This window comes from Camelus bactrianus, chromosome 2, assembly GCF_048773025.1.
Source record: "Camelus bactrianus isolate YW-2024 breed Bactrian camel chromosome 2, ASM4877302v1, whole genome shotgun sequence".
Classification (NCBI taxonomy): domain Eukaryota; kingdom Metazoa; phylum Chordata; class Mammalia; order Artiodactyla; family Camelidae; genus Camelus; species Camelus bactrianus.
The window spans coordinates 36269331-36290176 of NC_133540.1; the positions used below are offsets into that span (position 1 = coordinate 36269331).

Below are 20846 nucleotides of genomic sequence, written 5' to 3' on the forward strand. Positions count from 1 at the left end.
TGTTCTTCCTTTCCTCGAACAGTGGATCTGAAACTCCTCAAGCCTGCCTCTCCTTTTCTAAGAAATTTTAGTTCTGTTCCTCACAGTTCTGAGTACAATTCTGGATACATTTGTATCTCCTACCTTTCCTGGCCAGGAATCAGAGTGAGATGCTGAGAGACCTTGAATTACTGGTGGCAGAGAAGAGAGAAGCTATTTTTAAGAAATCAATAAAAAAGATAACTTGGAAATCTAAGGAGGAGCATGAAGGGGTGAATCAAGGGAATCACAGAATCACTCTTTAATTCTGGAATGAGTGGTGCCCACAGTTTACATCTGTGAGATATATGTATGATTTCTGACTAAGTGTTCTTCTGCAAGATCATTAACCTTCCCAGGGCAAGAAAAGAAAAGAGGAAAGGAATTTATTCCAGTGCCTTGACAACCACATCGTGAGAGCATCCCTATTATGCCCTGCAGTTGTGAGCAGAAGCAGGGTTCCGGGTTACATATGCTGCAAGGCTAAGGTTGCTTAAATCTAGAGGTTGCCAGGAGAGGTGACTATGCTTCTTGTATCTGACTGAAGTGTAGTGGCCGGGATGGAGGCTGTGAGGATGACCTCATCCCGTTGCGTTTCAGGGCAGCTGTGCTGGTGAGAGCCGGGCTGCTCTTCCCTCGCTGTAGTCCATTTTCACATCTCATTCATAATTGAAGGGAGTGAGGATAATTTTTTGCCCATTATAGGAGGTGGTTACATCAGCTCTCCAGGGGCATACCAAAGCTCTGTATTGTTGCAACTTAACAACTGTAACCTAGTCTCCAACAAGATCTACATGCCAGTCCTAGGAGGGAGAAAAGAGGATAGGGCTAAACTCCCAATCCAGAAAAGCGAACGGGAGAAACATTGCTGCCTTCTACTCTGGAAGATTGTCCTGAAAACTTTCTGGACTTACCTGATCAGATGTGACCATAACACAATACTTACTCTCAGGTTTCCACATCCTTGAGCATTTCTGTGTGTCTCCCCTAGAGAAGAGAAAGCATTTAAAGGCAGAGCTGGTGGGAACAGTAGTTCTCTTTAAAGGCACTGCATATGGATGAAGTTAACCATGATTTTTAAAGTGTCTTTTAAATTCTGACTTCTGTTATCATTTTACATTCGAATAGGTGGTTCCAGAAAAGAAATCACCGAACACTGGGAATGGCTCGAGCAAAATCTGCTGCAGACACTCTCCATCTTTGAAAATGAGAATGATATCAACACATTTGTGAGAGGAAAAATACAGGTAGTGGTTTATTTTATTATATTATTATTTTTTTTATTGATGTCTGATTGACTATAGCACTAGTTAGTTCTAGGTGTACAACTTAGTGATTTGCTCTTTCTAGAGTAGTGGAGTTTTTTTTTTTTTAACCTTCCACTGAGAATAACTCCAAACTTACAGAAAATTTGCAAAAATAAGAATTGTATAAAACACACCTGTAGACCCTTTACCCATATTCCCTGTTGTTAACAATTTACCCCATTTACTTTACCATTTGTGTGCTCAGTTACTCTATTTTATAGGAAATTCCCCCTAAATACTTCAGTGTATATTTTGAAGAATTAGGACTATTCTATTAAATAACAACACTATCACCAGTGGTAAATTTAATACTAATACTGTAATAGTTGGCGCATTTTCTGATTTTGTTAATTGACCCAATAATGTCATTTATAACATTTTTTTTTTCCACTCCAGTGCAAGAGCCAGTCTAGGAAGCTATTGGATTAGTTTTCATCTCTTTTGTCTCCTTCGATCTGGATCATTTCAATAGTCTATCTTTTATGACATTGATACTTCTCAGTGTATAGTTCTGTTTTTTTTAATGGGACACTTTTCCTTTGGGACTTTATTAGATGTCTCTGGAAGATTTGCTTCAGATTATGCATTCTTGGATGGGACATCATAAGCGATCTTGTGTCCTTTTCAGAGTATCATTTCTGGAGGCACCTGACACCCATCTGCCACCCACTGGTGATAAAAACCCAGCAAGGTGCTAGCCAGTTTCTCCACTGTAGAGTTACTAATTTCACTTTTGCAATTTTCTGTAGGAAGACACTTTAAGGCTACCCAAATATCCTGCTCTTCATCAAAATCTCCCCCTTGATTTAGCATCCATCAGTGATTTTTTGGTGGAGCCAGTCTTTGCTCTTACGGTTTACAGTATGATGACTCTCCAATTCCACTACCACTGAGCTATATCCCTCCCCCTCTTCATTCTTTTTTAAGCTGCATACTATGTGTGTGAACCATAGATAATCCAGCTACTCTTCTATTCTGTGACATTTATGTAGTTTCCAATATTTTGCAATTATAAATGATGTTCCATATGTACGTTTTCATGCATATGCACTTGTGTATGGTTGGGGCTGTATCTTTAAGATACACTGGTAGAAATGGGGTTGCCAGGTCAAAGGGTAAATGCATGTATGGTTTGGCTGAATACTGCCAGTTTCGCCTCCCCATTTTACATTCCCACGAGCATGTATGGGAGTGCCTGTTTGCCCACAGCCTCGCCAACAAGGTAGATTATCAAGCTTTCGAGTTTTTACCAGTCTGAAGGGGAGAGATATTTTAGTACTGTTTCCATTTGTATCATCTTATTTATGACTGAAGTTGAACATCTTTTCATGTGTTTAAGGGCCATTTTTACACCCTGTCTGTAGACTGTTCATGTCTTTTGCCTCTTGTTCTGTGAGACTTTTGGTCTTATTTTTCCTTAATTTTTAAAAGCTCTTTTTAATAAAAAAGGCCATTAGCCCTTTATCAGTTATATGTGTTTGTTGTTTTTCTTTTGACTTTGCTCACAATAGTTTTCACCAAACTTAAAATTTTTTATTTAGTCAAAATCAGCCAGTTCTTTCTGTTACAGCACCTGGTTTTTTCAGTTATAGTTAGAAGCCCTTCTTTAAACCCGGGTTAAGGAGGAATTCTAGGAAGTGACCTGACAGTGTTTCTCATTAAAATTCCAGAGTGGCCAGTTTGTATTTTATTTCTTCTTCTTTGCTGAACTTCTACATGTATATGTAGTGATTTTGATGTGCTTGTGGAGGGAGGCAAGCTCCAGGTCCTCCTCCTCCACCAGCTTGAGCTGCCCTCACATGTAGTAATTTTATGATTGAAAAGAAGAAAAGTATAAATGGATTTTCACTGCTCTTTGGATTCTGATGTTTTTGAAGGGGAATTTTAACTGGACCACATAGAATTAGTGAGGACCGAGGAGTACCACAGCAGGTGCAATGATACAGCCCCTTCCTTTATTCAGCCCCTTACCTTTCAAAATGAGCAGTCTATCAATGCTTTAAAATTGGCGATTTAAGCTTCTGCTCCATCCTTACTAAAGAGATGATTAGAAGAGTAGTGAAGAAGATAAAAAAAATTGAGAGAGGGGAAAACCTTGGAAAGGATCAGTCAAGCTAGGAAAAATGGCAGCTTCTGAGTAAAAAAATTATTCTTAACTAAATTAAAGAAGTATACTTAATGACAGACAGCTGTTTGGCAAATAGTTTACTGACCCACCAGACTGAATTCTGATCCTGCTGGAAAAAGAATCTATCTTTATTCTTCTGGCTTTTTACTGGTAGTAAAGAAAAGAATAACATGTTTTCCTTGTTTAACTGGTAGTTGAATATAGAACTTAGGTATAATAGATGACTTTTTTCTTTTTGGAACGTTTTGTATTTGAAAGTTAATAAAACAACATGCAAAAAAATTCTTGAATCATTGAGAGTTTTATTGATAAAATTAATCAGATTTGCTAACATCTTCCTGTGGTTTCTAAGTTCTGTATCTAAATTTCTGGGAAGTAGATGAATTTCTGGATTTCTGTAGATGAGGAGAGTCTGAGGAGGGGCTGGGCGAAAGGGGGCGGTGACTGGTGGGGGAACAGACGCAAAGCATCTTCTCTGTCCCTGAGCTACTACTGAGGTTCTCAGTTACCTTTTCATAGTCCTCCCTCAAATGTTGTCTTCTTTGGGAAATAGGTACAAATAAAGAGCTATAGGAAGACACTGAAGCTTCAAAGTGACAGTAGTTAGGAGAAATAAATAATAAAGCAAGGACAAATTATATCAAATAGCCATTCTTCTCACCATTTCCATTACACCAGAAGTGTCAGATTTAATTCCCCTGAAACCAATTATGAGGGAGGAATTGCTACTAATGCAGTTAAGTGTGAAAGAACATCATTCATGTGCAAATGAATGGTTTAAACATGCACAGATTGTCCAGTAATGAAGGGAACCAGCCTATTTGTTTGTGTTGAGATCTAATTAACTTTTATAAATTATAAATGAAATAATTAACTACAGAGGTGACCAGAATCCAAATACCATCAATAACTTTTGTTTGTTTCTTCCTAGATTTCTAATATGCATATTTATCATAACGGTAGTCTTGCTGTACATATAACTTTCTAGCATATCTTTCTTCTCTGGTATCTACTGTGTTGTTATATAACTTTTAGTTGTTACTGTAGTAACTGAATATTATCCCACAATTGACCTTACCATTCCTCTCTTTCTAGACGTCACCCCAGCTTTTAGACTCATGGGAGTCAGGCACAAACAATACTATAGTGAATCCTTTGGTGCAGCTTTTCCTATAATTTTTCACCCCCTTTTGGGATAGATTACAAAATGTTGGTTAATGGATTAAATAAGTTTAAGCACTTTTCGTGGACCTTAGTAGATATTGTCAGTCCATTAGAATCCTTGTGCAGTTTTCCCATTGCTTACTTTCAGCATTTCACTTGTTTAAATGGTTTTTCAAATTTAATAAGTAAAAAGACTGTGTCTTATTGCTTTAATTTTCTCTTTGATTATAATGTTGAACTTCTTTTTTCATGTCTCCTAAGTTAATTTTCCCCCGTTTGTGAATTACCTGTCAATGTCGTTTGGGTATTTAAATTTCTATTGGACAGCCTGAATATTTGGATTGTAGTAATTTCCCAAAGTTACGCGGAGCTGTTGCCTAGAACCGGGGTGACCTGTTTTATATTATGCAGAACCTTTAGAACATACAGGAAGGAGATAATTCCATCCCTTTGTTCCATCATCCGGTCCACCTGGCTAAAAGACTATGGTAAACTAAAAAGAGGTTCTGCATTCGGGACTCTCTCTTTTCCTGAAGGTAGAGACGCTGGGAGGGGGAATTTGGGGACTGTTATCCTTGCCATTGAAACCAGTTGGTAAGGCCTGGCCTGTTGATGTTAGTGTATTGGGCCCCAGAGTGTTTCAGAGTGATGTTTCTCACTTCTGTGTCTTCATTAATCTTCTCGTATTTAAAAACATTTTCTCTTTAAAAATTTCAATGAGCATTCTAGAGATTGTGGTACTTGTTCTTTAGAGAGCATAGTGTGAACCTAGTGTTTTCCCACTCAAGACATCTGGGCGTGATTCGGTTTGTTACATGTCTCTCCCTTCTAATAGTCTCCTTATTGTGACTTCAGGTAAGAGCCCAGCACAGTAGCCCGGGAGAAGAGCAGGCTGGCCTTGAGGGTCTCCAGGTTACTCTGAGTTGAGTGGCCATTGGGATTGTCTAGGGACCCAACTGCTACTTCTTATTAGTGGTTTTTTATTCAGTTCTTTTCATCTATTCATTCATTTATTTCTTCATTCATCCTTACATATTTTTTGATGGCCCTCTGAAGGCACTGATAACTTTGAAATGTCACATAGGCTGTAGGTGTATTTGCCAACGGGGAAAGGTTTTTCCATCCCTTCTCTCTCTGAACTGACTTCTTCTCCTCCCCGACTCAGAGGTCCAGTGGCCTCATGCTGCCTCCTGGCTGTCTACAGTTCCCTGCGCTACCAGAGCCTGCTCACCCCCAAAGCAGCCCAGCTCTAAAACGCGTCTCCCCTGGCCTCCACCAAAGTGGACATCTCTGTTCTCTCACGTGCTAGTATCAAAACTGACTAGAAAAAATAACCTTATCGCAGATGCTCTCAGGGAAGTGCATTGCCTCTTCCAGTGCCAGCCATTCAGCCCTCCCGAATGACAAAGGAACAGCAGTCGACAACTTGGTGCTTAATTTCCCAAGGATTGTAAGCTCTTAAACAATTTTAGATTTAGATATCTGTGACTCTGGAGAACAAAATAAAGACTAAGATATGGCCCCTTAAGAATGCATGCTAATTTGGAAAGACAACATACACTCTTTTAATAATCTTTTTATTAAATTTTAGGTGCTAGATATGGTGATTAAAAAATACTTGAGACATTATATTTGTCTTTGAAATGCATATTTAGTGGTAGAGGGACATATAAACAAAATACTTTCACCCGACGTATAAATTAAGAGAACATAGAGACGAGAATGCTAGTTCTTATTTAGTCCTGGGTTAGTTTCACAGTGAGTGTGATAGTTACACTGAACCTGGAAAGGTTGATGTGGGCAGATTGAGGAGAGGTTTTATGGCATAAGACGCAGATTGGACTTTTTCCTTCTTTCACTGATAGCGTACAGACATTTTTAAGGTGGAAATGGTACAGTGAAAATCTCTGTTTCAGAAAGTAGTCGTATAAAATATGTATTAGAGTGTGGAGAGACTCGTGAGGAGGTGCCGATTGGGAAGCCATTGCTGTAATTCCTGGACTGTGTAAAGGGGCCAAGAGGTGGTTTCTCAATAGAAAATAGGTTGGAGACTTACGTTGGGGTTGTGTTTGCTGTTATGGTATTGTTTACAAGTTTGCTTTTTTACTAGAATTGAACAGTGATGGAGATGGCAGAAGTCTAAAGCCCTCACTCTCCTCCCTCCCACCATCACTTCTGATTACCACAACTGCCGGTGACCGGAGTGGAAAGCCTGGCAGTGAAAATAAAATTCAGGACATAATTTCAGTACATCAGGCCGAGAGAATCAACAGTACTTAAGATGAGGAAGGACAGTCATAGTTGGGAAAAGACTCGTAAGGAGGTGGGCGTTGGACCAGACACTGAGGTTAGGCGGGATTAGTGAAACAGACAACAGTTTGCTGCTAGTTTTTAGGCACACAGAATGGCAGGGCCCCAGGCAAGAAGGTGGCACACAGATGACACATTCTGGCCCCGAGCGTGCCTCAGGCCGGCTGGGGCAGAGTAACTAACAGGGAATCTTGTCGAGTGTAGCACCATGAGAGAAAAGGTTGCAGTGCTGGTTGGATCAAAAGTGTGTCTGGTCTTCAATTTTGGACGTTATATGGTGGTAGTAGGGAAACACTCAGAATTTGATTAACAAGAATTTTCCATTTTAGGAAGATAAAATATAGAGAGCATCCAGGATATCCTGGAAGCCTGAGAGCCAGGAATTGTAGGTATGAGACAATTGCAATTTTCTGTCCTTGAAATACAGAGGACTCAGTCATGTCAAGGGGAACCCGGGAAGTTGCCCAGATTCACACAGAGCTGCAGTGACACTGTCAGGGTCCAAACCCAAGACTTCCATGCTCAAAAGTTCATGCTTTTCTCGTGCCACCTTGATATCAGAGGAAATGAAGATGAGGTGAGAAGGATTTGGTGATTACAAAGTCAAAGGTGGAATTCCACTGAGCATTTTCTATCCAGAGACATACACAGAAGCCAGTTTCCAGGGAGCTCTGGAGGAACTGGGTAACAATGAAATGGCCTCTCAAGCTTCTATAATGATTAAACAGATTAAGCCAGTCACTTGCTATGCATATATTTTGTTTCCTGTGCAACTGATCAAAAATCATGTATCTAATATAAGTTTTTGCTCTCACATTCACTCCTTTTCTGCTCAAATGATTGCTTGTTCCTTTTTGTTAGGTTCCCTGGTGTTATTCACGGCCCTGAGACAGTGAGTCTGTGGCCAGAATCAGTTAGTGACAGGTGTTTCGGTCTTTCCTCCCTTCCAATTCACGATGAAATTTCATTGGTTTTGTTTTTTTGTTTTTTTTTTTTTTTTTTTGATAAAGATGGAAGTTGACCTTTGGGATGACTCTATCATGATAAGCTAGGAAAAGCAGTAGAACTAACAAAATCCTTCCATGTCCTCATTGGTCAAATAAAACTATGGGCTTCATTCTATGTGAATTTATCAAAATGATTAGTACCAGTAAACAGATGATAAGATCTCTGTTGCTCTTGTTCACTGGCTTAGAATTTGGGAGTTGGCTTTGAAAATACTCTGTTTTTTAAAAACTCTAGCCTTTGAAGTTTGTCTGCCTCCACCCCTTTCCAATATGTACAGCATGCGGAAAAATGTAGCTCTAGTCATATTAATACCAGTTGTGTGTTTTGTGCTTTACCCCTTAGGGTATCATTGCAGAGTATAACAAAATCAATGATGTGAAGGAGGATGATGACACAGAGAAGTTCAAGGAAGCCATTGTGAAATTCCACAGGCTGTTTGGAATGCCGGAGGAAGAGAAGCTCGTCAACTACTATTCCTGCAGCTACTGGAAGGGGAAGGTCCCCCGTCAGGGTTGGATGTACCTCAGTATTAATCACCTTTGCTTTTATTCTTTTCTCATGGGTAGGGAAGGTAAGTTCTCTAGGATCTTGGAGGGAAGCTTTGCAAAGTCTGTTGAGGTTTGCCACATCCAAACATCAACAATTTATCTGTAGTTGTAACTGAGCCAACACTATTTTGTAACGATTTTAACAATTGAATTCGATCATTTTTGATCCCACAGTTGTAAAGAAATTGATTACTAAGTAATAAAGAGTCACCAAAGGTATAATCCGTTTAGCAGACATGGACTTAAATCCACAATAATCATAGCTCAGAATTTTTGTGGTCCAGATTTGTCTCTTAAAACTAACAGAATAATGATAAATACTGGCACAGAAACTCACAGGAGTTCAGTGAGATTGGGGCATGGGGTTGTGAAATTACAGTATCTTGAAAGGATTTTAAGCAGCTGCATGTTGACCCAGCCTTGTTTCCTACACTCAGCCAAGCTGGTAATCCGGTGGGTGGACATCACTCAGCTGGAGAAAAACGCCACGCTGCTTCTGCCTGATGTGATCAAAGTGAGCACAAGGTCCAGCGAGCATTTCTTCTCCGTATTTCTCAACATCAATGAGACCTTCAAGCTAATGGAGCAGCTCGCCAACATTGCCATGAGGCAGCTCTTAGACAATGAGGGGTTTGAACAAGACCGATCCCTGCCCAAACTGAAAAAGAAGTCTCCTAAAAAAGTGTCTGCTCTAAAACGGTGAGTGACAGAGACTCTGAGCCTTCCAGACTTTAGACAAGAAGCTCATCCATTCATTTATGAAATTTAACCTTCTCTGAACAACTTCAAGGGTTTCACAACACTTTGCTGGGTGTGGATACAAAACTGAAAAAGACTTTCTAAGGCACTCACAGTTCAGCAAATGAGGTAGACACGACCAACTCCAGCATAATGTGCTGGGACCTCTTCTGGTCCTCTGAGCACAGTGCCATGAGCACACAGGTGGGGAGGTGGGCTGAGAGGGTAGGAAAGACCTCTTAGCAGAGGCTGCTGGGAGCTGGGCTCTTAAGACGTAGAAGAAATTACTCATGCAAATTCAGTAGGATGGAATAACATGATGGGAGAAACAGAAGGGGAAAGCACAGGGGGAAGTAAGTCCATCACATGTGTGGAAGGTGGCTGGGCATGGGATGAGAGGCTGCAGAGAAGTCTGAAGACTGGATGTGGGAGGAGGGCTAGAGAAAAGACAAGGGAAAAGTTGATGCCCTGAGGTGTGACAGTATGCATGGAATTACTGAGATGGGGATGAGGGAAGGATGAGTGTTTCCAAGGGAGATGAAGCCTCAGTTTTGATCAGGCTGAGTTGAGTTGCCTGCAGGACATCTAACTGGACATTGGTCCAGTAGGATATATGGAATTGGTAATCATCGCCACGCAGCTGATAGCTGGAACCTGACCAGAGGTCACTGCAATTAAAATGTCTGGTGATATGAGACATGTTTTGACAGAGTGATAAGAGGCTGGGTCACCGCAGTGGATCGACTAGCACGTGAAAAGCAAGGCAAGGGAAGTAGGGGCAGGTATAGACCGCTTGCTCAAGAGATTCAGTGGTCAAGGAGGGGGCTTGCTCTTTCTAGACTAAAGAAGGTTTGAAAATAGGATAGTCTGAAGTAGGCAGATGGGAAGAGTTTACTGGTGAGGGCAAGCGCAGGGACAGGTGTGGGTGCAGGTGCAGAAGGGAGCGTGGAGATAAAGCTATAATAAAATGAATAATTTTAAAAGTGGCATCTCGTAGGGCATGGAGAAGGATGCGTGTGTGTGCTGATACCTCTCCCTTTCAAACGGGGAAAGGAAGCAAGAGTCGGTGAGGATGGAGGCAGTTTTGGAGACAGCAGGGAGGGAGCTGGAGGGCTTCTCTGTGTCCTGTGAAGCCAGAAACTCGACCATCCAGGGGCTCAGGTGGTGTAAGAGCTTGAGGGGAGAGGTTTAAATAACCGCCACTGTAAACAGAAAAGGACCTGATTCGGGAGGTTGTAGCCTCCCGAGGACCCAGAGAGGTTAGAAACGCGAGTTGTCCCGAGCTGGGTTGCTCCTGTGTTTCAGGCAGGTTTGTTGTCTGTTCAGAGCAGACAGTGACAGTCAGCTGATTCATGTGGCTTTTGTGCCTTCCCATTTGGTCATTCTTAAAAGATAAGACCCCGAAAGTACATCTAGATGAGTATAAATGTAGTAATCTCTTTAGCAATTACCGTATTCTTTTAGAAAGAGAATTATGCCTGTCTAGGCCTTGTTTTCCTAAGATCCTTGAACATTTACAAATACTGATTGTGAAAATGACAACCCAAGGGGCCCTAAATATATTAAAATAATTTTATTATGTTTTTGGGTCCTAGGTTGGAGCTAACTCCCAGGAAGGTAGGAGTAAGTCTGACAGGCTGGAGGAGGGGAAAGATGGGCTGGGGAACCTCCGTTGCTGCATCATTTAGAGGCACTGAAGCTCTTCTCTTGCGTAAGCTGCGTTACTGTTGTTGCTTTCCAGCGATCTCGATGCCAGGGCGAAGAGCGAGCGATACCGCGCACTTTTCCGGCTGCCCAAAGATGAAAAGTTAGACGGCCACACGGACTGCACCCTCTGGACTCCATTCAACAAAATGCACATTTTGGGGCAGATGTTTGTCTCCACAAACTACATCTGCTTTACCAGCAAGGAGGAGAACCTGTGTAGCCTCATCATCCCGCTCCGAGAGGTAAGCGTCAGGTGAAGATGGGTATTTGAAGAGTTTAATCTGTAATACTTCTTTGTGTATTTTTTACCAGCGTTGGGTGGCTTTTAACCATAGGGTGATTGTTCACAATTCTTTGATGGAATCTGCCACTCTTTCCTGTGTTGTCATTGCTCCAAGTGACCGTGGGACCTGCAAGATCTCTTCTTCTGGAGGCAGCCTGGTGTTTTAAAAAAAAATGTAGGTTTCATTCTTGTTCAGGTGAGGTGAGGCCAACAGAGCAGATGACTGTCATGGAAAAGATTGCTTGTTATAGTCGCAGATCCCTCTAGGGGGCGCACGCCATGCCACGGGGACCACACGGGGACCACACGCGGAAGCACCAGGGCGGGTCAGCAGGCAGAAGAGCAGGGGAAGTGTGGAGAAGAGCCTTTACTGTAGTTTCCATGGGAAGAAACAGTGGAGGCAGGGCAAACAGGCTTAAGACTGGCAAGTTGGATAGTTTTGGCAGGCCCTAGGGCAGAGGGCCTGTCTCCAGTTGGCTGGTGCCTGGCCCTAGGGTGATGGGGGCAGGTGAGTGGTGGCCCTGAGTGTGAGAGCAGGTGAAGGAGGTCAGTGGAGTGTGGGCTCACTGGTTGGTCTGCCTATGGAAGGGCCGCTCACAGGTGAGTCCTCTGCTGTCCCTAGGAGTTGGCTGACTCTGGGATGGGTGGTCCTTCCAGGGTCAGCAGGGCCCCAAGATGTGAAAACATCAAATACAGAAACTAGAATATGTGGTTAGTACACCTGGCTCACAGCCTGAGCAGCTTAGTCTTTAGAGGAGACAGTCCAGGTTGTGAACCAGAAAGCCAAGTGCTGAGATCTAGCTGGTCTGTCGATTCTCTGCATCGGACCCACTGGGACCGCCTGCCACGGTGGCAGACTCCTAAGTCCACCCCGGATCTTCTGAATCTGTGCAGGCTTTGGAGTCTGTAGTTTAATAAAGTCCCAGGCTGACTTACATGTGCAGTGAAGACTATGAAACATCAATCTTGTGTCTGCGGTGGAGGTGGGTTTCTGTCATGTCTTCACAGTGATAGGTTATTCTGGTACTTGCGTGGAAGCCTTGCTGTGCTGTTTGGGGTTGAGAAGGAACTCAGGTTAAGATGTCAGGGGCTGGCAGGCCTGCACTTTCTAACCTGGCAACTTTCAACCTTCTCTGGTCATTTTCTAGAAGTTAACATGGTTGGAAGCTTTGGCTATTAAATTAAGATTGACCCTTTGTTAAGATTCCCTATAGTAAAAGATTCAAGTTTCCCTCTGCCTTCTTTTCTTTTCTTTTTGTTAAATCATTTATGTAAGCAGATGTTCTTGGTTTTTTTGTTTGTTTGTTTGTTTTTAAACTGTTGCATCATTATTACAGTAAATTTGTAAGAATACAGACAAATAAAAAGAAAGCAAAATTCACCCCTAGTCTCACCATTCAAAGATGACCACTTTAGTTAACATTCTGCTATCCAGCTTTCCAGACTTTCTATACATGGCTGTGTATATGTCATTTATATTATTTACATATAAAACATAAAGAATTTTTATTATTTGCTTATTTCCCTTAACAGTATACACTTAACTTTTCCCCATATTATAAAATACTCTTTTACAATGTAACTTTTAATGACTGCATATTATTCCATAAATGGATACACATATAATTTATTTCTTCTCATGTAGGTGACCTGTGGTTGGACCTTTGCATTGTTTTTAGTTTTCTTCTAATCATATGTATAACTTTCCTTAAGTTATAAATTCCTACAAGTTGAATTGTCAGATTAAAAAAAATGAGAAATGTTAGGCAATTGATAAAGTGTACAGCACTTTTTGAGGCCAGGAATTGTTGGGGGTGAATTCTGAGATGGATAATTCATCAGTACTTACAACTGGCTCAGAAATGCATTTTATGACTTTTTCCAGCAAACTTACCTTCTTTGTCTTAGGGAGTTATTATACGCGTGTGTGTGTGTTGTAATTGACATATTAGTTTCAGGTGGACAACATAGTGATTCAATATTTGTCAGTATTGCAGAATGATCACCACAGTAAGTCTAGTTAACATCTATCACCATACACAAGACTGTCACTGAAATTTTCTTGGTCAAGTCCTACCTGACTGTAGTAAAGCACAGTAACCCGGACTGGCTAAGGAAACCCATCCTGGGATTAAGAATGTTCCATGGATGTGTCATTTATGACTCTGAGTGAGTCACCACTCTGTTTATCCAGAGGGAACTGAGGAGCAGAGAGGGGCTGGAGCTGCTGTCCAGACGTCTGCTCTCCTGTTCCCCACCTCTTGGTGCGGTCCAGCTAACTCTCTGCACATGCCAGTGCAATTTACAGCATGATAGTGAGAGCTCAGGGAACTGAGAGAGTGGTGGCTGATACCCTCAGCCCATCTTCTGCTTGCCAGTTTTCTCTAACAGGTAGTAAGGCAGAGATAATTCAGTCATATTTCAGCATAAATCAGATAAGGGACAATGGTGGGGGTAGCGTTTAGAAATAAAGCATTCTGTGGCTGGAGGATGCAGCTTTAACATGATGCTCAGTGAGACAGCAGTGCCCTTTCCTTTAACCTGATGAATCGCTGAAATATATTAATGGTAGATCTCTAACCTCGACTAATGGAAGAAGCAAAAGACTTAATGTAATTTTTATTACCTGTAGGTAATGATAATGACAGAAAGCAGTAGGGCAGGGCTCCCACCCACCAGCGAGTCTGTTTGAGCAGACACTGGTCTTTCTGTGAACTGAGTTAAACTGATTCTGTGAACTGAGTTAACTGTATTTATGATCCTACTAGACATAGGACTTTACACTTTGACTTCAGCAAGATCCACGTGGTGTCTGTGTTTTAGGCACAGAACTTGAACCTTTCATTCTTTTTGCATGTGTCATTTAGTCCCAGACACCTGGTGACCAAAAGAATCAGAAAAAAATCCGTTGGGAGAAAAGGAGTTTTTATAGGTCTTTTAAAATGAGTATTATTCAACACACATCTGAGGGGTCATGGGAAGATCCTTTTTATGATAAAGAGGTTGTTTTTGTTTTTGTTTTTCCATTTTTCTAGCTTCATTTGCATTGAGGAATAAACACTTTTATGTGCAACTCCGAGTATCTCAGAGGATTCCTTTAAAAATGTATAAATATGTGGGTGGGGGTATAGCTCAGTGATAGAGCGTGTGCTTTGTATGCATGAGGTCCTGGGTTCAATCCCCAGTACCTCTGTTAAGGGGAAAAAAATGTATAAATATATATCTAATTCTATGTATGTATAAAATCTGAGGATGGAAGTCAGGTCCTGCAGGTTTCCCTTTATGGACCCCAGTAATCCCTGTTTTGCATTTGTGACCATGTAATTTTTTAGGCAACTCCAGTGGTTTCCTTAACCTTGAAGTTTTCAAAGTTCTGCTTTGGTGGTTCACATGAAAATGCTGATGAAAGGGCTGAAGTTGAACCTGTCTAGATGACTTACCAGTGGAAATGAAGAGGGGAAGGAAACTAAGTATTTAGTCAGAGCTGCTGCAAATAAACCACTGATCTAGGGCTGGCCTTGAGGCGTTCTTCCCAGTGGGCTAAAGAAAAAACTTGTAATGCATTTATCCTAGTTTCCAGTTGATGAAAATCCTATTATAGAGCACCAAACACATGCCATCATTTCGAAGCTAAAGCAGATGCCCCCTTTCCTATTTTTCTCCCAGTGTGGTTCACTTACTCCACCACACACGCACGCTCCCTCTCTCTCTCTCGCTGTCTCTGTCTCTGAGACCCAACCACACACCTACACACACAGCACCCCACCTCCACACACACATAGAGTCAGCCGGTGCAGATAAGGTTGCAGTTAACTTGTTTACGTCATGTCTGTTCAAAATGGAGCCTTTAAAACTTTGAAGTGGTGGGAGGTGAGGGATGCAAAGCCCTGGGGTCTAAATGAGACGTTTGAAAGATTGGTGGTGTTTTGAAAGCCTTCTCCACATTAAGCTTTGTAAAAAGGAACCAGTATCATGCCTGTTTCTGTCTCTTAAGGGTGATGTAGCAGCTGGGAGTTCTCTCTCTTATGGCTCCATAAAATTTTAATGAAAATCAAAGAATTCCTTCACAGCAAGGTTTATTCATTCTTGGTGCCACTGACCTGGACTTGTCTTGGCCTGGGTGTTGTTGGGGCAGCTGCCCTGTGTCCTGTGCACTGCAGGATGTCTAACAGCATCCCTGTCCTCTACCTGCTAGGTGCCAGTGGTACTTCCACTTGTGACAACTGAAAGTGTCTCTAGATGTTGCCAGATGTCTCCTGGGGGGCAAAAATTATTCTCGATTTAGAACTACTGATTTAGAAAAACCAGCCAGATAATTCCAGCTCTACTTTGATTTGTTGTGAGCTGCTTTATTTTATGGGAACAGAGTTAAAGAATCTCAGCTTGCCTCAATAAAATATGGGTGGTTCCTATAGGACTTAAAAATGCTGTGTTCCTTCTTCGGTGCTGCTCAGAGATTGCTGTTGCATAATCCCCAGAAAGTAATGCTCTGTGTCCTCTTTCTTTTCAGGTGACGATTGTAGAAAAGGCAGACAGCTCCAGCGTGCTCCCCAGTCCCTTATCTATCAGCACCAGGAACAGGATGACCTTCCTGTTTGCCAATTTGAAAGACAGAGACTTTCTAGTGCAGAGGATCTCTGATTTCCTGCAACAGACGACCTCTAAAATATACTCGGACAAAGAATTTGCAGGAAGCTGCAACAGTTCAGATGATGAGGTCTGTGGAAGGCACCTGCGGGTGTTTTGGTTCATCTTATTACTCTTCCCTGGAGGTGCTCACTTCCTTGTCCCGTTTCTTGGATCTTCAAGCTTTGCAGCTGTGCTGAGATGAACCACCTACCCTCTGCCCAGAGCAGTATCTCATTTAAATCTCATGGAGTTTGTATTTGGGATCATCTAGGGCTGGACAGAACCTTAGAGATCATCTGGTCTAACCCTCTTATTGCACTGTTGATCTTGTTGGGAATGGTACAGAGGTCATTTATTATGATAAGATACGAATTGTATCCCCAGTTGAATTGAATCAGGCCCTGGACCAATATCCAGGGAAACTGAAGCCCTGAAAGCTATGTGACTAGCTCAAGTCATAGCACAAGTTACTGGTAGTTAAAGCAAGTTGTAAAAATAGTGAGCACATGAGTAACAGCCCTGCCCCTGTCCTCCTGCTCTAAGACTATGTGGGCATTTTTGAGGCACCAGAAAATAGAGAGGAGGTGAGGGAGGTGGTCCCATAAGCAGTTGATTCAACCACAGTGTGCTTGGCATGCAGCATACTAATCAGAGAGATGTGTGGCCAACCACTTGTTGCAAAAATACATCTAAAATACAGAGGATAAACAAACAAACAAACAAACAAACACAGAGGAGACCTCTTTTGGGCATTGGCTCTGAGTCCCACGACCCCACCAAAGTGCTGGCTTGCTGCCTTTCTTCTGCTTTGTGACGTAGCAAGAAGCCTTGGGAGCCAAGCTGTTGGTATCTGTCCAGAGTAGATCCTACAGCCCAGACCATCCAGCGGCTTGCTCCTCTCTGCACCTGCAGGTGTACTCTCGGCCCAGCAGCCTGCTTTCCTCCAGCCCCCAGAGAAGCACCAGCTCTGACGCTGATGGAGAGCGCCAGTTCAACCTCAACGGCAACAGCGTCCCCACAGCCACCCAGACCCTGATGACCATGTATCGGCGGCGATCTCCCGAGGAGTTCAACCCGAAATTGGTGGGTGCCTCCTCCTCTTGCCCAGAATGTTCTTATATTAGAACCATAACGTTTGAAAAATATGCTCTTAATAAAAGCAAACTTTTTTTTAACTTTAAAGTTGCTAAGAAATTAGATCTTAAGTTCTCACAACCAAAAAGAAATGATAATTGAGTGACATGGTATGGTAGTATCATATTGCAGTATCTAGTAAATCAACACACTGTACACCTTAAAAAAAAGTAAACTCAAATACGTCAATATAACACATTGTAGACCTTAAAAATAAACTCATAAATCCGTCAACAGATACTTTCCTGCAAGTAAAGCAGATTTTGTCAAATATGTCATTAGGTTTCAGAGTGGCTTCTTCACTGAAGGAGATGAGTTAGAGACAGTACAGATGACTTTTTTTGGTCATATTTTTAACTTTTTTATGCGTATTTAAAAAATTGAAGTACAGTTTTGATATACAATCTTGTATTTAACTATTGTTTAGTCAACTAACAAATAAGGACATAATTTCTCAGACCACGTTTTAAAAACATCAGCTTACTTTCACTTGGAGGTGTGGACATAAAGCCATAAATGTGGTTTGCACTCTGCTGACCCATCTCAGGTAAGCGGAATTCTGACTCTGGTACAGGAAGCGTCACGGCAGAACCACAGGCTGTGATCAGTCAGGGAAGGACCCCAGAAGATCTGAGTCCTTTATCCTTATGTCCATTCTGTCCAGAACTCAGCCGCTGTGTTCACTAAGGAAGATGTTCTGACCTTCCATTGAACTTCTTACCATCCTCCAGGTACTTTGGGATGTACTGATGTTTCATTATCTATTTCAGGCCAAAGAGTTTTTGAAAGAGCAGGCCTGGAAGATTCACTTTGCCGAGTATGGGCAAGGGATCTGCATGTATCGCACAGAAAAGACGCGGGAGCTGGTGCTGAAGGGCGTCCCAGAGAGCATGCGCGGGGAGCTCTGGCTGCTGCTGTCAGGTACGGCCGGCGGGGGTGGGAGCACTGGCCCCAGAGCCCGCGGGGCCGTCGTGCACCAGGGCCCTTTCACCATGTCGGCCCCCCATTCAGGGCTAAATTGCCGTCCCTTGCCAGAGTCTTGAAACCCCCCCATGACTCTTCCCTCCATGAAAACACAGGACACGTATTCAACAGATGTTGAAGCCACCATCCCTTGAGTCCTCGTAACCTCTTCCATTTTTCCTCTAACTCTATTTAGGGACAAACAGAACCCAAAGAAAAAGAGTAGCATTCTTTGTGATTTTTAGAGTCTTCTTTTTTTTTTTTTTTTCTCCTTTTTCAGCTGTGTCAGCTTCATTGAGGATGTTTAAATGTGGCACTTGTCCAGAGCAGTCGTTGGGGTGGGGAAGAGGGTAGAAATGGAGGAATAAGAGAACCTCATCAATGAGTTTTGGCTTCTCTTGATTTTGCGGGTTCTCACTGGAAACAGGGAAGAGAGGCCGGAATGGGCTCTGGAGCTAAAAGCCTACCTGGATTATACTTACACTCCAAGCTGGAGATGCTGGGAAGGACAGAAGGGGACGATCCCAGAGCCGTGGGAGAGGTGTGTCCATCTTCACAGGCCCACCACTAGGCTCACGCCCAGTATGACGCCATCAGGTTAAACCTCTGAGTCCGCTACAGAAGCCAGGGGTCCTTTGGGGATAACCCCCATCACTCCTTCCTCCCAGCCTCAAGCATCCCGTGTATCCCAGGGATCTGTTCTGTCACAAACATCAGAGCATTTCTTTGGGTGTCACCAGTCTTGTCTTTAATATATAAATCAGTTGCTCTACCTGATTAGAGGGCTGAAATGGAATCGTTTTAAATAGGCTCATGTGAAAATTTTTATTTGAACCTGAGCTGGTCTGACACAAGTGCTTATATCAAAACCTTTTATTTTAAAGATGACATTAAAATGAAAAGAAGTTACCAGACTTACAAGAAAGCCTTAAAGAAAAAACTTGTAGCTCTTTCTAAAAGTAGATATAAATGGTAATTACCAATGAGCTGTTTTAACAGCTCAGAAGTAGGAGTAGAGAATCCTGAAAAATAATTGGTCTTCTCTGTTTCATGTAAAACTGGTTTATTCTGTCCTCATTTACATGTCTTGTTTTTCATTTGCCACAAGTGGACCAGCCATAGCTCCTCATTTACAAATCCAAATTTGAGTCAAATTGTCTCTAATTTCCAGTCCATCTCAAGAAGATCCTTACCGTCCAGTCTGCCATCTTTCCTGTGTTTGGTGAGCTACTCACCTGACAGCCTGATTCAGATCACTGCTGCAGTGAACAAAACAATTCCATTTTCATCTTCCTTACTCAAATGGGGAGTTACTTACAGCTGCATTTTAGATGAAAATGAAACTTACGGTGGGCACTGGGAAACAGGATACAGCAGTCCACAGCCTTGTAGAGCCCTGTTTAGAGTTAGACCCAGTGTTTTCCTTTTTTTTTTTAACTTTTTTGGGGAGGGCAGGTAATTAGGTTTATTTATTTTATTTTGTTTTTGGAGGAGGTGCTGGGGATTGAACCCAGGGCTTCATTCATGCTAAGCATGCAGTCTACCACTTGAACTATACCCTCCCACCCGGCCCCCGTGTTTTCTTTAACTATGATGGGCTGCGTGAGGCCAGAGGTGAAGCAGTGTACACACCACGTTTGTTGGGTATAGAAGTGAGCCCATGTTTCCACCCAGTGCACCGGGGGGTGGGTAGGGTTCACGCGGAGGCCAGCTTGACCACGGGGAGAGCCCAGCCTCCTGGGACCTGCCCTGCTTCCCATGACTCTGAGGGCCACTGTCCCAGGACCTGGCTTGGCTACCCACTAAATTGAGTGCAGGCCAGATGGCAAGAAGTGCTTGTAAACCATCCTTGAAAGGAGTGCAGAAGCTAGTGTTAAGCTAGTGTTAAGTCAACCAGACTGCCTTTGTGGGGCAGGTGTGAGTGATGAGGCTGGCTCTCTGGGTGACCGTCAGCGACAAGGAGTGAGTAAGCCCAGGGGCTCTAATTTCTAGTCAGTTTACCCTGTCATTAAGTGTGTGTGTGTTTGTGTGTGTGTAGAGATAACACATATATATATACACATATTTAATTATATAGTATGTACATATGTGTGTGTATTTTCTATGTATATTTATGTGTGTGTGTGTATATATATAATTTATACATACTTAGATTTTATTTAACTAGATTTAGATTAAGGTATTTGTATCCAGGGCTTTTCTGTGCTCCGGAGTCTTACAGGGGGAGGATATAGCTCAGTGGTAGAATGCATGCATAGAAATCCTGGGTTCTGTCCTCAGTATCTCCATTAAAGTAAATAAATAAACCTTATTACCCCCCCCAAAATAAGAAGCAAAAACTTTAAAAAAGAACTTAAAATGGAAGTATCTCAAAGCAGTGATTCTCACCACCACCTGGCCCTCATCCCCACCTCTGCGGGGCTCCCCTCGGTGGCAGGGGCCCGTCACTGCAATTTTAAACATCCCTCCAGGTATCTGAACCCCACCTCCTCTTCACTAAGGCGGTTTGAGCCCTTCGAAGCTTGCACCTTAGCAAACAGTTTCCAGACTTGTTTTGAGATGCAGAACCTCCTTTTTCAAGTGAACGCCTAAGGAGGAGCCCCGTCAAACGCAAGCAGAGCTGCCGTGGTTGATGGGAGGGCTGAGACCCGCGAGCCTCAGCTCGGCGCAGTCCGCCCCCCTCCCTGCCCTTCTCGGAGCAGCCCCTCGGGATAGTCTGGGGGAGTTCCTTGAAACTCTACCTGAGGGAGGTTTCTCTTATTCTTTAATCATCATTATTTTTTACTGGAGTATAGTTGATTCACAATATTGTGTTAGTTTCAGGTGTACAGCAGAGTGATTCAGTTATTTTTTTCTGATTACGTTCTGTTATGGCTTATTACAAGATACCAAATATGGTTCCCTGTGCT

At 42.6% G+C, this 20846-nt stretch overlaps 1 protein-coding gene and 1 non-coding gene across 3 annotated transcripts in view; both read left to right on the forward strand.

Annotated features, from left to right (window-relative positions):
- TBC1D9 (TBC1 domain family member 9) overlaps positions 1-20846 on the forward strand; it is a 106772-nt gene that overhangs the window by 53478 nt on the left and 32448 nt on the right. For both annotated transcript variants that reach the window (XM_074378207.1, XM_074378212.1), the window contains 7 exons: positions 1147-1265; positions 8278-8506; positions 8921-9182; positions 10963-11170; positions 15722-15928; positions 16753-16923; positions 17745-17895. In XM_074378207.1, the coding sequence (XP_074234308.1) occupies positions 1147-1265; positions 8278-8506; positions 8921-9182; positions 10963-11170; positions 15722-15928; positions 16753-16923; positions 17745-17895 (1347 nt within the window). The remainder of the gene's footprint in view (positions 1-1146; positions 1266-8277; positions 8507-8920; positions 9183-10962; positions 11171-15721; positions 15929-16752; positions 16924-17744; positions 17896-20846) is intronic.
- Positions 14333-14404, forward strand: TRNAT-UGU (transfer RNA threonine (anticodon UGU)). The gene has a single exon. It is a non-coding gene; the product is annotated as a tRNA-Thr (tRNA).